This window comes from Elgaria multicarinata, chromosome 5 (genome assembly GCF_023053635.1).
Source record: "Elgaria multicarinata webbii isolate HBS135686 ecotype San Diego chromosome 5, rElgMul1.1.pri, whole genome shotgun sequence".
Taxonomy (NCBI): domain Eukaryota; kingdom Metazoa; phylum Chordata; class Lepidosauria; order Squamata; family Anguidae; genus Elgaria; species Elgaria multicarinata.
Genome location: NC_086175.1, coordinates 133,753,962 through 133,775,744, shown reverse-complemented (window position 1 = coordinate 133,775,744; position 21,783 = coordinate 133,753,962). Strand labels below are relative to the sequence as shown.

The 21,783-nt window shown below is 48.8% G+C and overlaps 1 protein-coding gene across 1 annotated transcript in view; it reads left to right on the top strand.

The window, feature by feature from the left end:
* The window catches only part of RELT (RELT TNF receptor), a 36,579-nt gene extending 26,110 nt beyond the window's left edge, over positions 1 to 10,469 (top strand). The window contains exons 6-9 of the mRNA XM_063127271.1: positions 2,239 to 2,320; positions 4,517 to 4,759; positions 5,888 to 6,068; positions 10,206 to 10,469. Of these exons, the coding sequence (XP_062983341.1) occupies positions 2,239 to 2,320; positions 4,517 to 4,759; positions 5,888 to 6,068; positions 10,206 to 10,217 (518 nt within the window). The 3' untranslated portion in view covers positions 10,218 to 10,469. The remainder of the gene's footprint in view (positions 1 to 2,238; positions 2,321 to 4,516; positions 4,760 to 5,887; positions 6,069 to 10,205) is intronic.
* Positions 10,470 to 21,783: the final 11,314 nt, after the last annotated feature.

Below are 21,783 nucleotides of genomic sequence, written 5' to 3'. Positions count from 1 at the left end.
TCCATTGTATCAAATTTTCCTCTTCCTGAATCTCGGAAAGGAAGTGCATTTGAAGCTTTTCGTTGGACACCAACCATTTGTTTCACAGTGTGAAAGATGGATTTTCCCCACTTTTTCCCCCAGTGTTGAGTGACTAAAATTCCAGCAGGCATCAGTAAATAACACATTAATTCAAAGCATTGTCTGATCCCAATTATTTTATATTAACCAAGATGGACAACCATCTGTCAGGGATGCTTTAGGGTGGATTCCTGCATTGAGCAGGGGGTTGGACTCGATGGCCTTGTAGGCCCCTTCCAACTCTGCTATTCTATGATTCTATGACAACCCCAGGCTCTCGTGGTATCACCATCTCTGTGACGTTCTTAATTTTGTTCAATATTTAGAGCCACAGCAGCTGTGGCACTACAAGAAGGACGCAGACAAGCTGGAATGTGCTCAGAGGGCAACCAGGATGATCAGGGGTCTGGAAACAAAGCCCTAGGAAGAGAGACTGAAAGAACTGGGCATGTTTAGCCTGGAGAAGAGAAGACTGAGGGGAGACATGAGAGCACTCTTCAAATACTTAAAAGGTTGTCACCCAGAGGAGGGCCAGGATCTCTTCTCGATCTTCCCAGAGTGCAGGACACGGAATAACGGGCTCAAGTTAAAGGAAGCCAGACTCCAGCTGGACATCAGGAAAAACTTCCTGACTGTTAGAGCCCACAACAATGGAACGAGTTACCTAGGGAGGTTGTGGGCTCTCCCACGCAAGAGGCCTTCAAGAGGCAGCTGGACAACCCTCTGTCAAGTATGAAAGATGGCCTTGTAGGATTCCTGCATTGAGCAGGGGGTTGGACTAGATGGCCTTTTAGGCCCCTTCCAACTCTACTATTCTATGATTCTACGTAAGAGATCACTTCCACCGCATATATTGCACCGTTGTTGTTTTTTAAAAACTGCTAAGGGTGTGTGTGTGATTTATTATTTATTACATATATATACCGCCCCATAGCTGAAGCTCTCTGGGCGGTTTACAAATATTTAAAAGATTAGATTAAAAACAAAAGCATAAAAACAGCTAACATTTTAAAACAATTTTAAAACACTCAGCCAGGCCAAAGCTCGTTTTTAAAAACTCAGCGTATGCTGTTAAATGCCTGGGAGAAAAGGAAAGTCTCGACCTGGCACCGAAAAGATAACAATGTTGGCGCCAGGCGGGCCTCATCAGGGAGATTGTTCCATAATTGGGGGGCCACCACAGAGAAGGCCCTCCCCTTGCACTGTGGGTGCAAGTGTAAACCTGTGTCTGTATTTGACTGGTGGAATGTCTCCCCCCACCCGATCCCAAAAAATGAAGAAATAATAACAGTCCCCCTCCGATTAAGACAATTAGCATGTTGAAGAAAAACCTTGGCCAATTCTGTTCTCCTGACAATAGATTTTTACATTCATTCATCCATTCATTCATTGCACTTATGTACCGCTCCCATAGCCAGGGCTCTCTGGGCAGTTTACAGAAATTCTAAAATTAAGATTAAGATTAAGATTAAAACGAGTATACAAAATTTAAAATTCTAAAACACAGAACATACACACATGAAGCATTGAAAACCATTAAAACCTAAACATGTGGGTGATTAAGATGTGCCGCCATATGCCTGGGCAAAGAGGAAAGTCTTAACCTGGCGCCGGAAAGATAGCAGCGTTGGCGCCAGGCGAGCCTCGTCAGGGAGATCGTTCCACAGTCTGGGGGCCACCACCAAAAAGGCCCTGTCCCTTGTTGCCACACTCCGAGCCTCTCTCGGAGTAGGCACCCGGAGGAGGACCTTAGATGTTGAACGTGGTAACCGGATATATTCACGTTGGGAGAGGCGTTCCGTCAGGTATTGTGGTCCCAAGCCATGGAAGGCTTTATAGGTCAAAACCAGCACCTTGAATTGGGCTTGGAAACGTACAGGCAGCCAATGCAAGCGGACCAGAGCAGGTGTTATATGGTCGAATCTTCTGGTTCCCGAAATCAATCTGGCCACAGAGATGCAGGGATTTCTTTCTTCTTTTATTTTGGTACGGAGAAACGTTCAACCACGTGTGGGCCACACTTGCAGTCTTACGTAATACAATCGAGACACAGGTTTGCTACCTTAATGAGGACTAGTAGGTTGCCTCATTGCAAAGCAGCTTCCTGGTTCATAGCCCTCTGGCTCATTTCTTTTTCCTAATGGCTTTCCTTTGTCTCTCCCATTCTCTTGCCGACAGAAAATGCCGCCGTCCTGGAGGAGATGTTGAAGGATTATCACAGCAAACAGATCGTGCAGCCCATTTTCAAGCCTGTGAACAAGTACGGTCTTTGGCCTCTCTTGTACTCCTTATCCGGGTCTCACCACCACCAAAAAAACCGACACACACCCAGTCCGCTTCGCGCCCCCCCCCCCCCCCGGCCCACATGCACCTGTTTTTGCAGCACCTCAAAGTTACAGGGTCAAAGCAGTTTGTTTTTAACAGCTTGCGCTTATTTTATTTATTTATTTATTTATGTATAATAGTTATATCCCGCTGAATGTAATAGAATCTCTCAGCGGTTCACAGCGCTCATGTCGGGGTGCAGGAGGAGGAGGAGGAGGCCAGGGATGGAGCAGGATCCTGCCTGTAAAATTACACTCAGAAATTTAGCAGGGGATTCATGGTTCTCCCCCACACACAAGCATTTTGTTCTCACGACAACCCTTTGTGGTAGGCCAGGCTGGGAGCTTCATGGCTAAGCAGGATTCAAACCTGTGTCTTTCTAGTCCAGGGGTGATTCCCTTGAACACTAGCGCGCACCCCCAGACACCTTTCGTAGTGCCCATCAAGGTATCATAGAATCATAGAATAGCAGAGTTGGAAGGGGCCTACAAGGCCATCGAGTCCAACCCCCTGCTCAATGCAGGAATCCACCCTAAAGCATCCCTGACAGATGGCTGTCCAGCTGCCTCTTGAAGGCCTCTAGTGTGGGAGAGCCCACAACCTCCCTAGGGAACTGGTTCCATTGTCGTACTGCTCTAACAGTCAGGAAGTTTTTTCCTGATGTCCAGCTGGAATCTGGCTTCCTCTAACTTGAGCCCGTTATTCCGAGTCCTGCACTCTGGGAGGATCGAGAAGAGATCCTGGCCCTCCTCTGTGTGACAACCTTTCAAGTCTTTGAAGAGTGCTATCATGTCTCCCCTCAATCTTCTCTTCTCCAGGCTAAACATGCCCAGTTTTTTCAGTTTCTCTTCATAGGTTTTGTGAACCGCCCAGAGAGCTTCTGCTATTGGGCGGTATAAAAATGTAATAAATAAATAAATAAATAAATAAATAAAATAGGGCTTTGTTTCCAGACCCCTGATCATCCTGGTTGCCCTCCTCTGAACACGCTCCAGCTTGTCTGCGTCCTTCTTGAATTGTGGAGCCCAGAACTGGACGCAATACTCTAGATGAGGCCTAACCAGGGCCGAATAGAGAGGAACCAGTATCTCATGTGATTTGGAAGCTATAGTTCTATTAATGCAACCCAAAATAGCATTGGCCTTTCTTGCAGCCATATCGCACTGTTGGCTCATATTGCACTGTTGGCTAACACTTCTCTTTTTTTAATTAACAAATAAATTTCCATTGGTACTGAGAACTGTGGGTTCAAAGGAATTGTTCAGTGTGTGCTGGGCCTCACACCCCCACCTCTGCCTTGTACTTAGTCTTTTGGGCAGTAGTTTGTCATTTGTGGCTAGCCACTGCCATAGAAGCCATTTTGTGGTGGTGCCCAGGGCAATTTCTCTATGTGGTTCCACCTAGACCCATCCTCCGATTGGCGTCCACCAGGGGAAGAGCCTTCAGCGTGGTGGCCCCCCTCCTATGGAACTCCCTGCCTCTGGAGGTCAGGCAGGCACCAGCTCGGTATTCCTTTCGGCGCCTCCTGAAAACTTTGTTCCAGGAAGCCTTTCCTTAACGACCGGCCACGGTTCACAGTTCACCTTTCATTTTGCTTTTAAAAATCTATTTTAAGGTGTTCTTTATTCTTTTTTTTATTGAATTTTATCTTGTACACCGCTCCAAAAATTTGAATGGGGAGCGGTATATAAATATTGTAAATAAAATAAATAATTACAAGTAATCACCAAATCTGCCCAAGGCCCCGCAATGGTTGCCGACTCTGTCCTAGCCTGTCTCTACCCATTATACCTGCCTTCCCAATCCTGGTGCCCTCCAGATGTTTTGGACTTCAAAGCCCATCAGCCTCAGCCAGCATCGCCACTGCTCAGGAACATCAGGAGGGCACCAGGTGGGGGACGGCTGTGCTGTGGTTTGACAACCGGATCCGCTGGTTCCGTTTCTGTCCGCAGGGCAGCAATTCATGGAATTGCTCGGCCATCCCACAAAAAAAGTCTGAACACCTCCATTAATTCTCTTGTTCCGAAAAACTTGCAAAGCTCTTAACGACCGGGGTAGCAGATCCGTGGGACGTCCCTCGGGCCACCTCCCGCCTTTGCTCACAGCGGCCTTCCTCCTCTCGGCCTGTTAGGTTGCATCTGCTGCCTCAGCTTCCCCACATCTGCCGGCACCAGCAGCACCTCCACACCGTCCAGGGCTTGGCCACCCGCTCTGGCCCCACCTGCACCCGATGTAGCCAGAAGAAGTGGCCCGAGGTGCTGCCCTCCACGGAAGCTGCCGCTGCCGTCTCACCCGGCGGCACCATCCCCAAACTAGCGAAGCCAGGAAGCAAGGCCGGCCGGCCGGGAGAGATCACCATCCTCTCTGTGGGCAGGTAAGCCGGGAAACGGACCTCTCCGTGTTTTGGTGCCCACGCCGCGCAAGCTCAGAAATTGGTACCCAACGCAGCATCCTGAGAAAATGCCATTCTCTCTCTCTCTCTCTCTCTCTCTCTTTTTGTTTAAAAGTCAAGTTTCTAGTCTTCAAGGCTGTAAAGATAGGCTTGCAAATGCACGGGCCGGGCCCTGTGAAAGCCGGTGAGGGGAATGGAGGGTCGAGAAGGGCGCGCTCCATCTCTTCTGCTTCCGTTCCAGATGCAGGCCTGACATCCCCAGTAGAGGGGGTTCAGATTAGGGTCTTTTCAGCCAAAAGCTCTTCCCTATCTGGGCACTCCCCAGGTGCGTTGGACTCAGGGCCGGTGCTACCGTAGAGACCACTCAGGCGGCCACCTAGAGCAGCAAGCTAAGAGGGGCGCCGGGCACAGCGCAGCACTCACGCGCATTGGCTGTGAGCCAGCCCGGCCCGAGGATTCAGCTGGGCCTGGGTGGGCGAGATGGCGCTCTGTGCCCGCCGAGCCGAAGCGAAGCCAGGGACGCTGGGGTGGGGGTGGGGCAGCTCCACGTTCGGACTTCCGGAATGCACCCGGAAGAGTGAGAGCGAGAGAGAGAATGTCTGGGTGAATGGGGTGCAGGGGGTCTTTGAGTGAATGCATGTGTTCATGCGTGTGCTTGTTTGGAGTGAGTGATGCTGAGCGTGTGTGTGTGCGCGCGTGTGTGAGTTGGGAGGGGGATGATTTGGAGATGACATTCCTATTAAATAATGCATTTTAGACCCATAGACATTCCTTTCCAATTTGTTTGCTATAATTGGCATGACGTATTTCTTGCACTTTAAAACAAATTTAGCAGTTTCAAGTTTTGTGCTTCTTATTTTTTCCCCCAGGAAACATCTGTTCTTAAAAATCAAAGTTGGCATTTTTTTTAGTGTGTGTGTGTGTGTGTGTGTGTGTGTGTGTGTGAAAGTAGCTCACCTTGCCTAGGGGGCAAAATAGCCTGGCACCGGCCCTGGTTGGACTGCAACTCCCATGATTCCAAGACAGCAGGGCCGTTGGTGTCTTGGCCAATCTATGTGCATCATTCCGTGTGCGCGATGTCTCATGTGTTTGGGGTTTTTTTTTGGCCAGGTTCCGCGTCGCCCGTATCCCCGAGCAGAAGCCCAGCCCCTCGGAATTGAAAACGGTTTCGGAGAGCGTGGGGGCCGAAGCGGCTGAGCCCCCCTACGCCTGCCTCGTTCCAGAGCAAAAGCCCCTGGTCAGCAATGGAGTCAAGCCCAAATGGCTTACAACAGCAGATGGCCAGCAAGAGGTGAGCCGGGCAGGACCGCTTGGTAGCCCAACGGTGTCTTTGAAAGACTCTTGCAGCTCAACTCCAAAGGGACGTTTAAAGCGAGGGGTGTTTACAGAGAACTTTTGTGGTTCTTGTGAGGGGAGCATGGGTGGGTCCTGTGTCCCTCTGAATCCAGGCATTGCTAGTCAGGTGTCCCAGAGACACGGACTCAGTTCTAGAAAATCTGGATTCTCATCTTTGTCGACTCGTGAACTATTTGGGGACAGTCATGAGGAACGCGCTATTCTTACAGCCTCGGTTCCCCGCATCGGTACATTTTTAAAAATTCTTTTTATTAATTTTCTACCCTGCCTTCCAGACCCCAAAAGATCCCTGATCTTCTTGATTGAAACACAGAGGGTTGGAGCCAGATTTTATCATACGTAAGAATAGACCTGTTGAAATCAGTGAGACTTCAGTTAGTCACGACTAATGTAAGTCCCATTGGTTTTGATGGGTCTGCTCTGATTAAATCTATGATCCAACACATCAAGACCATACAAATAATAAAACGGCAATAACAAATACGCCACCTCAATTAAGTTTAAAAAGCACAGTGGCAAATCAGGAGGTTACGGACTCTAAAAGCAAAGCAAAATAATAATAATAATAATAATAATAATAATAATAATAATGATGATGATGATGATGATGATGATGATGATGATGATGAGACTTGCCTCATAGTGGGTATACGGGGACCCCAAGGGTGCCTTCCTTCCCAATGCAAGTAGCCTGGGAATTTTGGCTGGGACTGCAGTGTGTGTGTGAGTGTGTGAGTTTAAATCCCCCCCTCCCAACCCACACAATCCTGATTGTGGGTCTGGAAACAAAGCCCTATGAAGAGAGACTGAAAGAACTGGGCCTGTTTAGCCTGGAGAAGAGAAGATTGAGGGGAGACATGATAGCACTCTTCAAATCCTTAAAAGGTTGTCACACAGAGGAGGGCCAGGATCTCTTCTCAATCCTCCCGGAGTGCAGGACACAGAATAACGGGCTCATGTTAAAGGAAGCCAGATTCCAGCTGGACATCAGGAAAAACTTCCTGACTGTTAGAGCAGTACGACGGTGGAACCAGTGACCTAGGGAGGTTGTGGGCTCTCCCACACTAGAGGCTTTCAAGAGGCAGCTGGACAACCATCTGTCAGGGATGCTTTAGGGTGGATTCCTGCATTGAGCAGGGGGTTGGACTCGATGGCCTTGTAGGCCCCTTCCAACTCTGCTGTTCTATGATTCTGTGATACTGCTCACAGCCCCAACCCGCAACTGCTGTTCACAGTGCTGTTTTTTTTTTTTAAAGTGCATGTTAATTGCATCCTTGCAATTAATGTCGCATCAGGTTTGGCCCACAGGGGCCTAGAAGGTTTGTGTGTGGTGCAGAGAAAGTGGGTGGAAGGTTTTCCCCCTCTCCCTCAATGCCGGCACTCACGGTCGTCCGGTGAGACGGGCCGGCAAGGACGTTCAAGATGGAGAAAAGGAAGCCCCTCATTCCCACAATGCCGGGGGGGGGGGGTCGTGGTAAATTTTTTGAAGCACACGAGCTCCTCGTGAGACAGCTCCCCCCCCCTGGCCACACACCCCAAGGGGGGGGGTCCAAAAATGCAGGCTGCTCTGCTGTCCCATTCTTTATAAAAAAAACCAAAGCGCAGGAGTTCACGGTACAAGGATGCCCAGTTTGTTCGGATGAACTAACGGCGGTGCAATAGTGAGACAGCAAAGCAAGGAGGGTGTTGTGGCCATTTTGCTGGCTAGCTGGGGGGACTCAGGCCCCCGCCCCTGACAAGCCACGAAGTCCAGCAGGGTAACCTTGGTCCAATCACCGCCCGGGCCTGGTCTACCTCGAAGGGTTATTGTGACGAGAAAGGCTGGGATACAAAGACGACGAACAACGTTAGTTTGCCGACATCCACGCTGGTGAGGCTCACGCTGAACAGTTTATAACAGACCGTAGGACAATCGTTCTTGAGTCATGGGTTGACTCAAGAACAAGCCATGGGTTAACTGTGGGTTTTTTGACCCACGAACAACCCAAAGGGCTTGGGTTCAGACATCGTGGGAATAACCAACAGATGCTGCGTTAGTAGCTTGTTGATGGGATCTGGACGTGGTTCGCGCATGGCTGGATGGCATTGACTCAGCTTGTAGCATTACGAGACCAATTTTAATGTAGTGAGTGGGCTCCTCGTTGCTAGATTGGGGTGTGCATTCAGTGGATGGGGAAGGGGGGGTGCTCCATTATGGACACTGGCTGGGCCTCTCGCTGTTGTGTGTTCTCCGGGGCCCTTGGGACGGGCGTTCTCTTTAATGAGGAGCATTTGTCCCCCAAGTGCCTGAAGGGAGGAGGGCAGCGCATTGGCAGGACAGTGTGAGCTCTTTAGGCTGTCAGGTTTGGCAGCGTCTTCAGATGTGGAGGAGAGTCCGGGGCTTGGAACTCTCTCAGAAGGCTAAAACGGGAAAGGGATCAAGGCCGCCAAGACAGCGGCTTTAGGGACAAGAGCCGGTATCGAGTAGGGTGACCTTATGCAAAAGAGGACAGGGCTCCTGCAGTTGAACTGAAAGGGGGATTTCAGCAGGTGTCCTTTGTATGCATGCAGCACCTAGTGAAATGCCCTCGTCATCACAACAGTGAAAGCTGCAGGGGCCCTGCCCTCTTTTGTATCCGGTCACAAGGGCAGGGCGCCTGCAGCTTTCACTGTTGCGATGAATTCCATAGTTTAACTCTGCGCTGTGTGAAGAAGACTTTCCTTTCATCTGTCCTGGATCTCCCACCTGTCAGTGTCATGGGATGACCCCGTTGGGTTCTAGTATTTTGAGAGAGGGAGAAAAAATTCTCCCTGTCCACATTCTCCACACCATGCATAATTTTATACACCTCCATTGTGTCTCCCCTTAGCCTCCTTTTTCCCCAAACTAAACAATCCCCGTTGATGTAACCTTCCCTCACAGGGGAGATGCTCCAGCCCCTTGATCATTTTAGGCCTTCAGGAGAAGCGTGGCAGTCAGAAATACCACAGGTGCTGTTCCCTCTGGGTTGGACTCAATGGCCTTGTAGGCCCCTTCCAACTCTACTATTCTATGAGTCTATGATTCTAAAGGGAGCCAACCTCAGAGTTACCCGTAAGAATTCATTCGCTCATTCATTTTTCCAGGTCAGCCCGTTCATTGTTAGACTCGGGGGGAGCAAACTACTTATCTGAAGGTAATCTGCCCATTTCTAACTTGCTGCTGCCCACTTTTCCAAAGGTGAAGGGTCAGCTCATGATCTTGTGACGCTTTGCTTCTGGAGCGGCCGGGACGGAGGGCAGCTTTTGGTCCCGGTGCTTTTTGGGAATTCGTCTCTGCTGGGCTTTGTTTGGGACACTGCATACGCTTTTTCTTCTTTGCGGGTGACCTGGGGGTAATCTAGGTGATTTAAAATGGCGGAACTGATGGACAGCTGTTGGGTCAGCCTTGCAGATGACATGTTGCTTATCTCCCTCAACCCCTTCCTCAAGACGTATGACAGGAGAGGCTGCCAACTTTATTTCTCCCAGGCCTCCTCGGCCTTTAGGGGAAGCGTGGCAGTCAGAAATTCCACTGGTGCTGTTTTCTCTGGGAATAACGCTAGCCAAACTCAGAGTCACCCATAAGAATCGGCATTCCAATACAGAGCTTGGGACAGAATCTCCGTGGCCTGTGAACTACGTTTCCACCTCCTGAAAGGAAGTTTCAAAAGTATTAAAAACCTGTCAACATTTCAAATTCCACAATATAAATGTTGACATTGAAATCGGAATATGCAGGTCGCAGGATGGAACGCCAGTAGATTTGGCCATCTTGGTTGAAGTCTGGTTGAAGTTTAATGGGTTCGTTCCTGGCTAAAAATGAGCGAATGAAATTAGTACGGAAATTTACTTTGTGCTATTGCATGCCAGCTGTCAAAATCCCACTGCTGCTGCAAAATCATTGCATAGCGAGTACTTGCCAGATATTTGAATGTTCCGAAAATGGTGACCTTCGAAGCGTTTGCAAAGCAAATCTCTTTAGCTCTGCCCCATCCCCCCTCTTCGGGCTTCTGCAGCCTCTGTCTCTTAGTGCCAGCTGCCTGCCTCATAATCTCTCTCTGCCCGTTTGCAGGTGATCATCTGACTCCGCCATGCCGCAGCAGAGAGGGAACAGCGGATCAATTGGAGGGGTCAAGCCAGAGAGCCCGCCGGGACATGCAGGCACTGGGCATCACAGAAGGTGAAGGACAGACCTCGGTTTTTCGCCCCCTGGGGAAATCGCCAGCACCCTGGAGCGCTGTGGGGCAGGTCCCCACGGGTAACGCCGTCCGTGCCAACTGGAGACAAACGCCAGAGGACACATTTGGCATTGCAAAGACGCTTTCCGTTGAGGAGAAAGGACTGGAGGGAAGGGACAGGGGGGAGGGGAGGGGAGGGGACCCTTTAACTGCCAAACTGGAGAACCACTGCACACGCTTTGTTTACATGCCATGGGATCAGCTCTCTGGCACCAGCCAGGCTGGGTAGCCTTCTGAACGGCGAAAGAAGAGGGAGCCATTTTCTGCAGATATTTGCCTGCCAGCGCAGGGCCCGATGCCACTCAGTGATCTGTCTGAAAGGGGCGGAAGGGTGCCTTTATTACCTTTCCAGAACATCTGGAGTTGCTGCGCAGAATTCGGGTGTCTTCCCCTCCGTGAAGCACTTTAGTTGCGAAGTTCTTGCTTTTTCTCACCACTCAAGCACAAATATTCTGTCACCGGGGGCGGGGGAATGTGGTATCTCCTTCCTCTTTCCCTCCACCCTCCGCTGGCAGCATGCCCATCGCAGTTAGGAGTGCTGTGAGGAACGTGGTTACCCCGTGTAGCCTCAGTTCTCCTCCATTCATGTGCTATTTTGACAACGTAGTGGGGGAATGCTTTTGTTTTCACTGAAACTGCTGAAGCACAGGAGTGCTGATGGACTCCTTTTCCGTACAAGTCCCATTAAAGCTCTTCTACTACTTTAGCAGGACTTGCTCAGGAGATCCTCCCGGTGGATTATGCCCACAGGGCTGCCTTCCCTTTAACCTGTGAGCCAAATGTAGCTTTTGTCACACAATGGCCTGGTTTGCACATAACCGTAAGCCACTGTGTGGTTTGTTGAAATCTGGCTTGCTGTTGTGGCTGAATCCATCTCCGTAAACAAACCATGGTTTCGTAACAAGCTACAAACTGCAAAGAGAAGCCATGGTTTGTTGTTGGCTCACGAAGCCTGGCTTGTTTAAACCGTAGCTTGTTGTGCTGTCTGAACCCAGAACTGTGGCTTGTCCCTGGCTTGTTTTGCACTGCTGTCCGTCCTGAAGCATAGGTATCCATCAAGAACAGCCTGGAAATGAAACCACTCTGAAGGTTGGCAAAATGGGCGGGACAGAAACAAACCCAAAATAGGGTCAATAAGCTGCAATTTGTTTGCTCTTCCTCAAGACAAGCCATGGCTAAACCAACAAACTGTGGTTTAACATAAACCATGGCTTAGCGTTACATATGAATGCAGCCAACCTCACTCTTGAATGCCCAACAGAGAGGAGAATCCTGTTTCAATTTAGATGGGAAAATAATTTATTTGCATACATTTGGAAACACCAATGTGTTCCATGAGGTGGTAGGGAAGGGGTCTCCTCTCATTCCACCCAGGAGGTGAGGCTCTGAAATCAACTGCGTCCATTGCAGTCCGTGAGCTGTTTGAAGAATCATACCGCACAATCTGGTTCAGAAAAAGACCAAGAACTTGTGAATTCGACACGGGGAACTGGTCTTTCTTACCTGCCCATCCAATTCTGCATCGTCTTTTTAACAATAGCCAGCCAGACACCTCCAGGAAGCTCACAAGCAGGAAATGAAGGCGAAAGCTAAAAAAAGAAGCTATGTTAATTAAACAAACTAACAAACAAATAAAAACTCTGCATCGAGGAAACTGTGACCTGGCTAAACTAGACAGCTCGATCCAATTCACGTGATTTCTCTAATTTTCCTTAGTTTACTCTTCTTAGATGGGGTAACGAGTTCCACAGAGGATGCAAGCTCTGATCAATAATCACCTCATTCAGCAGTTCCTCTAGATTCTGAGATTTTAGCAGGCATTACACATAAACACACACTTAATTGTAACTTTACAACACTAAGGATGAGCTACCTGCTTTTCAAAAATAAATAAATGTGAGACGCTGCAGATGTATCTCACGTTTCGGGTTTTTTAAAAAAATCAGCTTTACAATGTAGCTTCTAATTTAAAATAAATATAAACATCTCAAGAGCCAATATGGGATTAATAAAATTAGCAAAAACAAAATTGCAGCACGTACAGAAGTACACGCGCACTCCTAGTTTGGCCGTTGCGTACGTGTTAAAATGTATCCTAACAAGCGTAGCCATGTTGCTAGATCTCAAGGTGTGGGGCTGCTTGAAACCCTTGAGCTATCTTCTGTTTGGATCCATTAGAGCAGCCTTCCTCAACCTGGGGCGCTCCAGATGTGTTGGACTGCATCTCCCAGAATGCCCCAGCTGGGGCATTCTGGGAGTTGTAGTCCAACACATCTGGAGCGCCCCAGGTTGAGGAAGGCTGCATTAGAGGGTGGGCTAGAAAGGCGGGGAGCCCCCAGGCCCCAGCCAGAAGGAACCGAGTTCTGGTATTTAGTGCAACTCCCAACACTTAGGTATCAGAACGGGGGCACTTGATGGTCTTCCAGGCCATAGAAGAGTGCTTGCAGCGTATTTGAGCCCCCGCACCTCTTGGTAATTAAAACCTGGGGCCCTCGGTGGTAGGAGCAGCATTTGCTAAATTTGCGGGGACCCCTCGATCTAATAGCTTTACCCTGTGCTTGTAAACTCCTTTGTATGCCTTGGATTTGGGGCAAGGGGGGGGGGGGGGAAATCAAAGCACGAAAAGGTAATTCCAGCGGTTTCTATCCTGATGTTTAGAGCAGGAAGAGCCTGCAATGATAGTTCTCTAAACCCAGTTTGTCACCCAAGGCAGCTTTTTTGTTATTGTTGATACCTGCCATCATTATTATTATTATTCTCGTTATTTTCTACATTAAATGTTATGTTATTTATGCAAAGTGGTGGAATCGGGGGGGGGGGGGTCCTATCCTTCTCAGAGCAGCCAGCTACCCCCACCCCACCCCCTTCCCGGTCCTGCCGCCTTGCGCTATTTATTCTTGACCGTTTATAGGGTGCGTTACGTGGCTGAAGCAGGGGGCTGTTTTCATTTTTTAATGTTATTTTAAGGAACCGCGGGGCGGGGAAGCAGGGAGGGCTTTTAAAGCCGGTGGGTTTCATTTCTGTACGTTGATAAATAAAAGCAATCCTGAAAACAAAACCGCGCTGTTTTCCTCTGCAGGCAGATGGTGTCGCCTGCAAATTTCGGAAAGGGAGAGGAGGGGGGTCCGGTCGAGGAATGGGGGGGGAGGTCAAAGCTGTACGAACCGCAGCCCTTGCACTGCTGACAGGCAGCCCCCATCCCAGGAATGTGCGTGCCTTAAGAGCCCCAGTTCTTAAACCATATTGGGCCTGTTCAGACAACACCCTAAGTCATGGTTAGGCCGCTAACCCTTTTGCAGCTCATAGAATCATAGAATAGCAGAGTTGGAAGGGGACTACAAGGCCATGGAGTCCAACCCCCTGCTCAATGCAGGAATCCACCCTAAAGCCTCCCTGACAGATGGTTGTCCAGCTGCCTCTTGAAGGCCTCGAGTGTGGGAGAGCCCACAACCTCCCTAGATAACTGATTCCATTGTCCTACTGCTCTAACAGACAGGAAGTTGAGTTTGGATTGCCCACCTGAGTTAGGACTGCCGCAGCAGCGCATTGCTTGGGAAGGACGTCAGCCTGGCGACCGACAAAGCAACGGGGGAGCAAATGAATTGGGTCCGCTGGAGTTTGCCATCAGGCCTGAAGGACTTCTGGAACATGCAGCTTCCATAGCGAAGCATCATTAACCAATAATTAATCTTGGAATTGTTGTAGATCGCAAGCTGAATAGGAGCCAACAGTGCGATATGGCTGCAAGAAAGGCAAATGCTATTTTGGGCTGCATTAATAGAAGTATAGTTTCCAAATCACGGGAGGTACTGGTTCCTCTCTATTCAGCCCTGGTTAGGCCTCATCTAGAGTATTGCATCCAGTTCTGGGCTCCACAATTCAAGAAGGACGGAGACAAGCTGGAGCGTGTTCAGAGGAGGGCAACCAGGATGATAAGGGGTCTGGAAACAAAGACCTATGAAGAGAGACTGAAAGAACTGGGAATGTTTAGCCTGGAGAAGAGAAGATTGAGGGGAGACATGAGATCACTCTTCAAATACTTAAAAGGTTGTCACCCAGAGGAGGGCCAGGATCTCTTCCCGATCCTCCCAGAGTGCAGGACACGGAATAATGGGCTCAAGTTACACGAAGCCAGATTCTGGCTGGACATCAGAAAAAACTTCCTGACTGTTAGAGCAGTACGACAATGGAATCAGTTGCCTGGTGAGGTTGTGGGCTCTCCCCCACTAGAGGCCTTCAAGAGGCAGCTGGACAACCATTTGTCAGGGAGGCTTTAGGGTGGATTCCTGCATTGAGCAGGGGGTTGGACTCATGGCCTTGTAGGCTCCTTCCAAGTCTGCTATTCTATGATTCTATGAAAGGCCCAGAGCGCTGATGTCCCGGAGGACCCCAGAGAGAATCAGGTGTGCAAGACACGCCGGGGCAACGAAACAGTTGGTCAGACTACAACTCCCACCGTCCCCACGAGCATGCCAGCTGGGGATGATGGTAGTTGTTGTCCAAGCCAGCTGGAAGCTGCCAGGAGAGGAGAGGAGTGCTGTCTCAAATTGGGATGCCCAGACATTGGGCTCCGCTGGGGCTGGGGTTTCGCTGCACGCCGGCCGTGCGGAGCTTCTCTCCAAGGGCACCATCTAGGCTGCAGTACCAGCCTGCCTGAACACCCAGTCAGCTGACCTCCAAGGGCCAATCCTTGTCCGCCCAGCCCTACAAACCCTGAGCCCAGCTCCTTTGGGGAAAGGATGTAGCCCAGTGCTTTAGCACCTGCTCCAGGTCCAGCCCCAGGACTTCCAGGGAGGAATGCAGAAGACCCCTCTCTGCCTGAGACTTTGGACGGCCAGATGTCCTACTTTACAGAGGACAGTCCTCGGTTGGAAAGTCCAACGCAGCTTTAAAGAGAAAGCACCATCAAAAGGGAGAGCAGGCCGGGCAGAGAGTGCCTGAGCAGGGGGTCCCCCGGGTCCCCCGCCCCCCACTATTCCCTGCTGCAGTGAGATGCATTGTGTTTCTCTTTCAGATATACTTATTATTCCTAAATGTGCATCTATACATGTAAATTAGCACAGATGTTATGAAGATGGTGACCTCCCTTTTTAGGAGAGAGGTGATGCATCTCCCCTTCTTTAGCCATGTGTAAGTGAGGGGGGGCCTACGGAGGCCCCAGAGAGAGAGAGACGCTGCTCCATCCTGTCGAAGGATGCTTCCTCTGTATGTGTGACCACACCGGCGACAGGCTCCTTTCCTGGGCTGCTAGCTTGGTCCTCAGCATTGATGCCTAGAAGCTGACCCCTTGCAGATGCCTGACCAGTGGAAGCTGGTGGCTCTGAAGTCTGTGGGGCAGTGAATCTGCTCCAGGTTCCAGTCAGAGCTCTAAAGGAGCAATCCAAGATGTGAGGCATGCAGACACTGAGAGAGAAAGGATGGGGGTGCTCTTAATTGAACCCTCATCTGCCAGGGTCATGATGCAGCAGAATCGGAGGACGCATTTAGCAGAGAACTGAAAGCCATCACAGGGCCCGGTGCCTTCCCTCCTCCCAACAACACCAGAGACCCAACTTGACATCAGCCATGTGCTCCCAATTAGAGATCTGCTCTTGCACCCTTGAGATTAGACAATCTGGAAATAGTTTTATGCCCTTGAACTCAAAACTTCCAGTTCAGCCTCTACAGACCTGGTGGCCGTCAGGTGGGTTGTACTGCGAACCCTTTCCTGTTGAAGTCCAAAAGACCTGGTGGGGAACCAAGTCTACTCTATTTTGACCCCTCCGTACACTAATTTCACTTTTGATTCTACATTTATTCAGTTCTAAGGACCTTAGAGTGACCCTATGGAAAGGAGGACAAGGTTCCTGTAGCTTTAAGAGTTGCAGAGAAAAGGGAATTTCGGCAGGTGTCATTTCATAGAATCATAGAATAGTAGAGTTGGAAGGGGCCTATAAGGCCATCGAGTCCAAGCTCAATGTATGTATGCAGCACCTGGTGAAACAAAAGAGGGCAGGGCTCCTGCAGCTTGAACTGTGGCCACCCTATCTAACCAGGATGATCAGGGGTCTGGAAACAAAGCCCTATGAAGAGAGGCTGAAAGAACTGGGCATGTTTAGCCTGGAGAAGAGAAGATTATTATTATTTATTATTATTATTTATTTATATAGCACCATCAATGTACATGAGAGCACTCTTCAAATACTTCAAAGGTTGTCACACAGAGGAGGGCCAGGATCTCTTCCCGATCCTCCCAGAGTGCAGGACACGGAATAACGGGCTGAAGTTACAGGAAGCCCGATTCCAGCTGGACATCAGGAAAAACTTCCTGACTGTTAGAGCAGTACGACAATGGAACCAGTGACTTAGGGAGGTTGTGGCCTCTCCCACACTCGAGGCCTTCAAGAGGCAGCTGGACAACCATCTGTCAGGGATGCTTTAGGGTGGATTGCTGCCTTGAGCAGGGGGTTGGACTCGATGGCCTTGTAGGCCCCTTCCAACGCTGCTAGTCTTGGAAATACACTCGGAAAATTGCCAAGGCTCCATTCTCCATGTCAGAAGGTGACCGGTGCATGAACCCAGCATTGCCTAAACCCATGGCAGCAACACGCCAGGCTCTGAGGCCCTGCAAACTGAAGTCTTCTTACGCTAGAGCCTTCAGCATGCAACACATGTGCCCTAACATGGTGCCATGGGCCGCTACGCCTGTGGTCAGATCCATATGGATGCTGGCACAACTGTGCTGACGGAATGGGGCAGCCCTCCCCCGCCCTCCCCACAGCATGCTGCAGACCCTCAAAAACGCTACACAGAGAGTCGTGAGGCCCTGGTGAAAGGGGTGAGCTGCAGTGTGGGGAGAGGGGGGTCCCCTAAGGTTGGACGGAGGGGCCTTCCACGAGAGGGACGCGCTATCTCACAAAAGGTGCTATCCTCTTGTGGAAGGCAGATCCTGGAGCCATCCCCAAGAGCACCTTAATATTTCCAAAAACTCTGGGGGCTGTTCTTTAATCCCCAGCCAAAACAACAACAACAACAGTGTGGTGTAGTAGCTAGAGTGTCAGACTGGGAGTCGGGAGATCCAGGTTCTAGTCCCCGCTCAGCCATAGAAACCCACTGGGTGACTTTGGGCCAGTCACAGACTCTCAGCCCAACCTACCTCACAGGGTTGTTGTTGGGACGATAAAATGGCGAGGAGGAGGATTATATACGTTGCCTTCAGTTCCTTGGAGGGGAAAAAGGCAGGATATAAATGCAATAATAATAAAATAATAATAATAATAATAATAATAATAATAATAATAATAATAATAATAATAATTTAAAAAATAACAATTAAAAATAATTATTAAAAAATAGTTCTCAAAAAATAACAATTTTTTAAACAGTTTTAATGCTTTATGTGTGTATGTTCTGTGTTTTAGAATTTTTAAATTTTATATACTCATTTTTATCTTAATTTTAGAATTTCTGTAAACCGCCCAGAGAGCCCCGGCTATGGGAGCGGTATATAAGTGAAATAAATAAATAAATAAATAAATAAATAAATGATGATGAAAGCTTCCCTTTTGCAGAGAAAACAGCAACATATACCTTAAGGGTTTACATTTTATTTATTTATTTTATTTTATTTTATTTATTGCATTTCTGTACCGCCCAATAGCCAAAGCTCTCTGGGCGGTTTACAAAATTAAGACAATTCAAAGTATATAACAACAGTATAAAACCATACTATAAAATACAATATAAAAGCACAACCAAGATTAAAAAAAAACCCAGCAGCAATGCAAAAACTACAAATTTAAAATATAAATTTAAAACAGCAAGTTCAAATTAATTTATAGACTGTTAAAATACTGAGAGAATATTATGTTTTTAAAATATAATAAATCTCTCAGCTTTATTTTTTAAAAAATGAATTTCACAGTTATTTTAAATCAACTGCAACTTAAAGCACGGCTTGGTACAAAGAAAGAGAGCGTCTCATTTTTCTAACTTTTGATATCATAGAGGTAACTGTGAACCAAGATAAGGAAAAGGTTACACACAAACACACGTTTTGTTTCTGTCCAGTTTTCTAGGCTGTTCTAGGTTTTAAATAGAAATCTAGGTCAGTCCCCAAGAGAATAAACTGTGAGGACTCTTCTCTTTTTTATTTATAGGAGGGAATCTATTCTCACCAAGTTGATGGTTTTGGGGTTTTAAATCCTACATCCACAAAAAGTGACTGAATGAGTGGAGCGATGTTAGCCCATGTAAAGGCTCAGTGGTAGAATCCCTTCCTGGTGTAGAACAGCCCATGTTCCTCTTCACACAGCGCAGAGTTAAACTGTGGAACATATTTATTTATTTATTTATTTATTTACATTTTTATACCGCCCAATAGCCGAAGCTCTCTGGGCAATTCACAAAAATTAAAACCACAATAAAAAGCACAAATACAAAATACAGCATAAAAAGCACAACCAGGATAAAAACCACGCAGCAAAATTGATATAAAATTAAAATACAGAGTTAGAACAGTAATATTTAAATTTAAGTTAAAATTAAGTGTTAAAATACTGAGAGAATAAAAAGGTCTTCAGCTGGCGACGAAAGGAGTACAGTGTAGGTGCCAGGCGGACCTCTCTGGGGAGCTCATTCCACAACCGGGGTGCCACAGCCGAAAAGGCCCTCCTCCTGGTAGCCACCTGCCTCACTTCCTTTGGCAGGGGCTCACGGAGAAGGGCCCCTGTAGATGATCTTAAGGTCTGTGCAGGTACATATAGGAGGAGGAGTTCCTTCAAATAACCTGGCCCCAAACTGTTTAGGGCTTTGAAAGTCGATACCAGCAATTTGAATCGGGCCCAGACCTGGACTGGCAGCCAATGAAGCTGGAAAAGGACTGGCGTAATGTGATCTCGCCGGCCAGTCCCTGTTAGTATCCGTGCTGCCCTGTTTTGTACCAGCTGAAGTTTCCGGACCGTTTTCAAAGGCAGCCCCACATATAACACATTGCAGTAATCCAAATGAGAGGTTATCAGAGCATGGATCACTGTAGCTAGGCTATCTCTGTCCAGATAAGGGTGCAGTTGGTATATCAGCCTAAGCTGATAAAAGGTGCTCTTTGCCACTGAGTTCACCTGTGCCTCAAGTGACAGTTCTGGATCCAAGAGCACCCCCAAACTACGGACCCGATCCTTCAGGGGGAGTGCAACCCCGTCCAGGACAGGGCAAACATCACCTCGCCGGACAGATGAACCACCCGCTAACAGTACCTCCGTCTTGTCTGGATTGAGTCTCAGTTTGTTAGCCCTCATCCAGTCCATTACCATGCCCAGGCACTGGTTCAGAACAGTCACTGCCTCACCTGGGTTTGATGAAAAGGAAAGGAAGAGCTGGGTTACTACCACATGATGTAGTGATGGCCACCAATTTGAATGGCTTTAAAAAGGGGTGGATAAATTCCTGAAGGAGAAGGCTCTCAACGGCTACTAGCCCTGATGGCTATGTGCTATCTCCAGTATCTGAGGCAGTAAGCCTGTGTGCACCAATTGCTGGGGAACATGGGTGGCAGGGTGCTGTTGTACTCATGTCCTGCTTGTGTTTCCCTGGTCAACAGCTGGTTGGCCCCTGGGAGCACAGAGTGCCAGACTAGGGGAAAGGATCTGACTTGGAGAGCTTTTGCCAGCCAGTGAAGACAATATTACGCTGGATGGATTGGTGCTCAGGCCCATTATAAGGCAACTTTAGATCCAGTATAAGTACCTAGAAACTAGCATCAGAGTTTCAGAATACAAGAGGGTTGGAAACTGAGATGGGAAAGGAATTGTTCTGTATAGTGGATGGGATATAGATAGATTCTATCTATTCCCAAAATGAAATTATTACATGTTTAGGTTGGTTTTTCTCCAAAAGGCTGAGGTCAGCATGCATGAATATCTCCACCACCTCGTTTTTATCCTCACACCAACCCTGTAAAAGATGACCACTGGCTTAAGGTCACCGGGCGAGGCTTTGAACCCAGGCCTTCCCACCCCGCTATGACACCATCCCTTCTTTGTTCACACAAAGGGAGTAGATGGGGGTGGTGATAGGTTTGCCAACTCTTGAAATAAAGCATTTGGGGAACCTGAGCAGAGCCTGGGCCAGTCTAAAGATGATGCTGAAGCCAGGGAGGTTAAATGTCTTTCAGCCCGAGACCTGAATTCCGATTCAGACAACCGGAGGGGGGGGGGCTGCATTCCTGTGGTGGGTGGGGTCAAAGGCAAAGGAGGCGGAGTCAAAACGCCAGCATATTTTAGATTCAAGCTCTTCCAGCCTGTAACTAAGCGTTAGCGGAGGCATTTCAACCTTTCATGCAAAAGCCAGTTAATCACTAAACAACTGGCAGTTTTGAGGAAGGGGCGTGGCCATCTGGGGCAGCCTGCCGACGGCTACGAGTCCTGATGGCCACGTGCACCTCCAGAGTCAGAGGCCTACGTATACCAGTTGCTGTGGAACATGGTTGTGGTCTCTCCCACACTAGAGGCCTTCAAGAGGCAGCTGGACAACCATCTGTCAGGGATGCTTTAAGGTGGATTCCAGCATTGAGCAGGGGGTTGGACTGGATGGCCTTGTAGGCCCGTTCCAACTCTGCTGTTCTATGATTCTATGAGTCAAAGGGTGCTGTTGCACCAATGTCCAACTTTGGACTTTCTCATTGGGGCCTTTGGTTGGCCACTGAGGGCACAGAATGCTGGACTGGAGGGGCCCTTGATCTCATCCAGCAGGTCTCCTCTGATGTTCTTATGAGCCCAGGAGGGCTGGATTTTGCACCCCCTCCCTTCAGGGATATGCTGCGTCACATGCTGACAAATGCCCCTTGCGAACTCCACGATACGAGGCCATCACAAACACCAAGCCAAGCGGAGCAGACGAGTCCGGCCGCACACAAGGCACCAAGCCACCAGCCGTATCTGGTTAAGGCATTTCAAAGACACAAAACCTTTGACCCATTTTACGGTTACGGAAGACTGAGAGATAAGAGCCTGCCCAAGCCGGCCAGTGAATCCTGGCAGAAAGGGTAGAGAAAAGGGACAACACAGACACACACGCAAGGAAGAAAATAAACTTGGGTTGCAAAACTGTCACTCGCTCCCTCTCTAGCACATTCACACATGCCCAGCCGCAGCTGTCCATAGATCAGGGGCTACATTGCTGCTGCTGGTGGTGGTGGTTCTTGGCACCAGATAGGAGTGGGGCAGCAAAGTAGGGATTGCCCATAAAGTAGCCCAGCCTGCCCTGCCCTTTCCTTTTCCCTCCTGCCCAGGATACAGAATCCAAGAGAGGGATGGCAATGGACCAAGAGCCATTTTTTTTTTAGTGGAGAGGGGATTTGGCTGCAAGGGAGCTGGATGAGATTTGGGGAACGAGGTCGGAATAAAGCAGTCTCCCACAACATGGCAATCTCCAGAT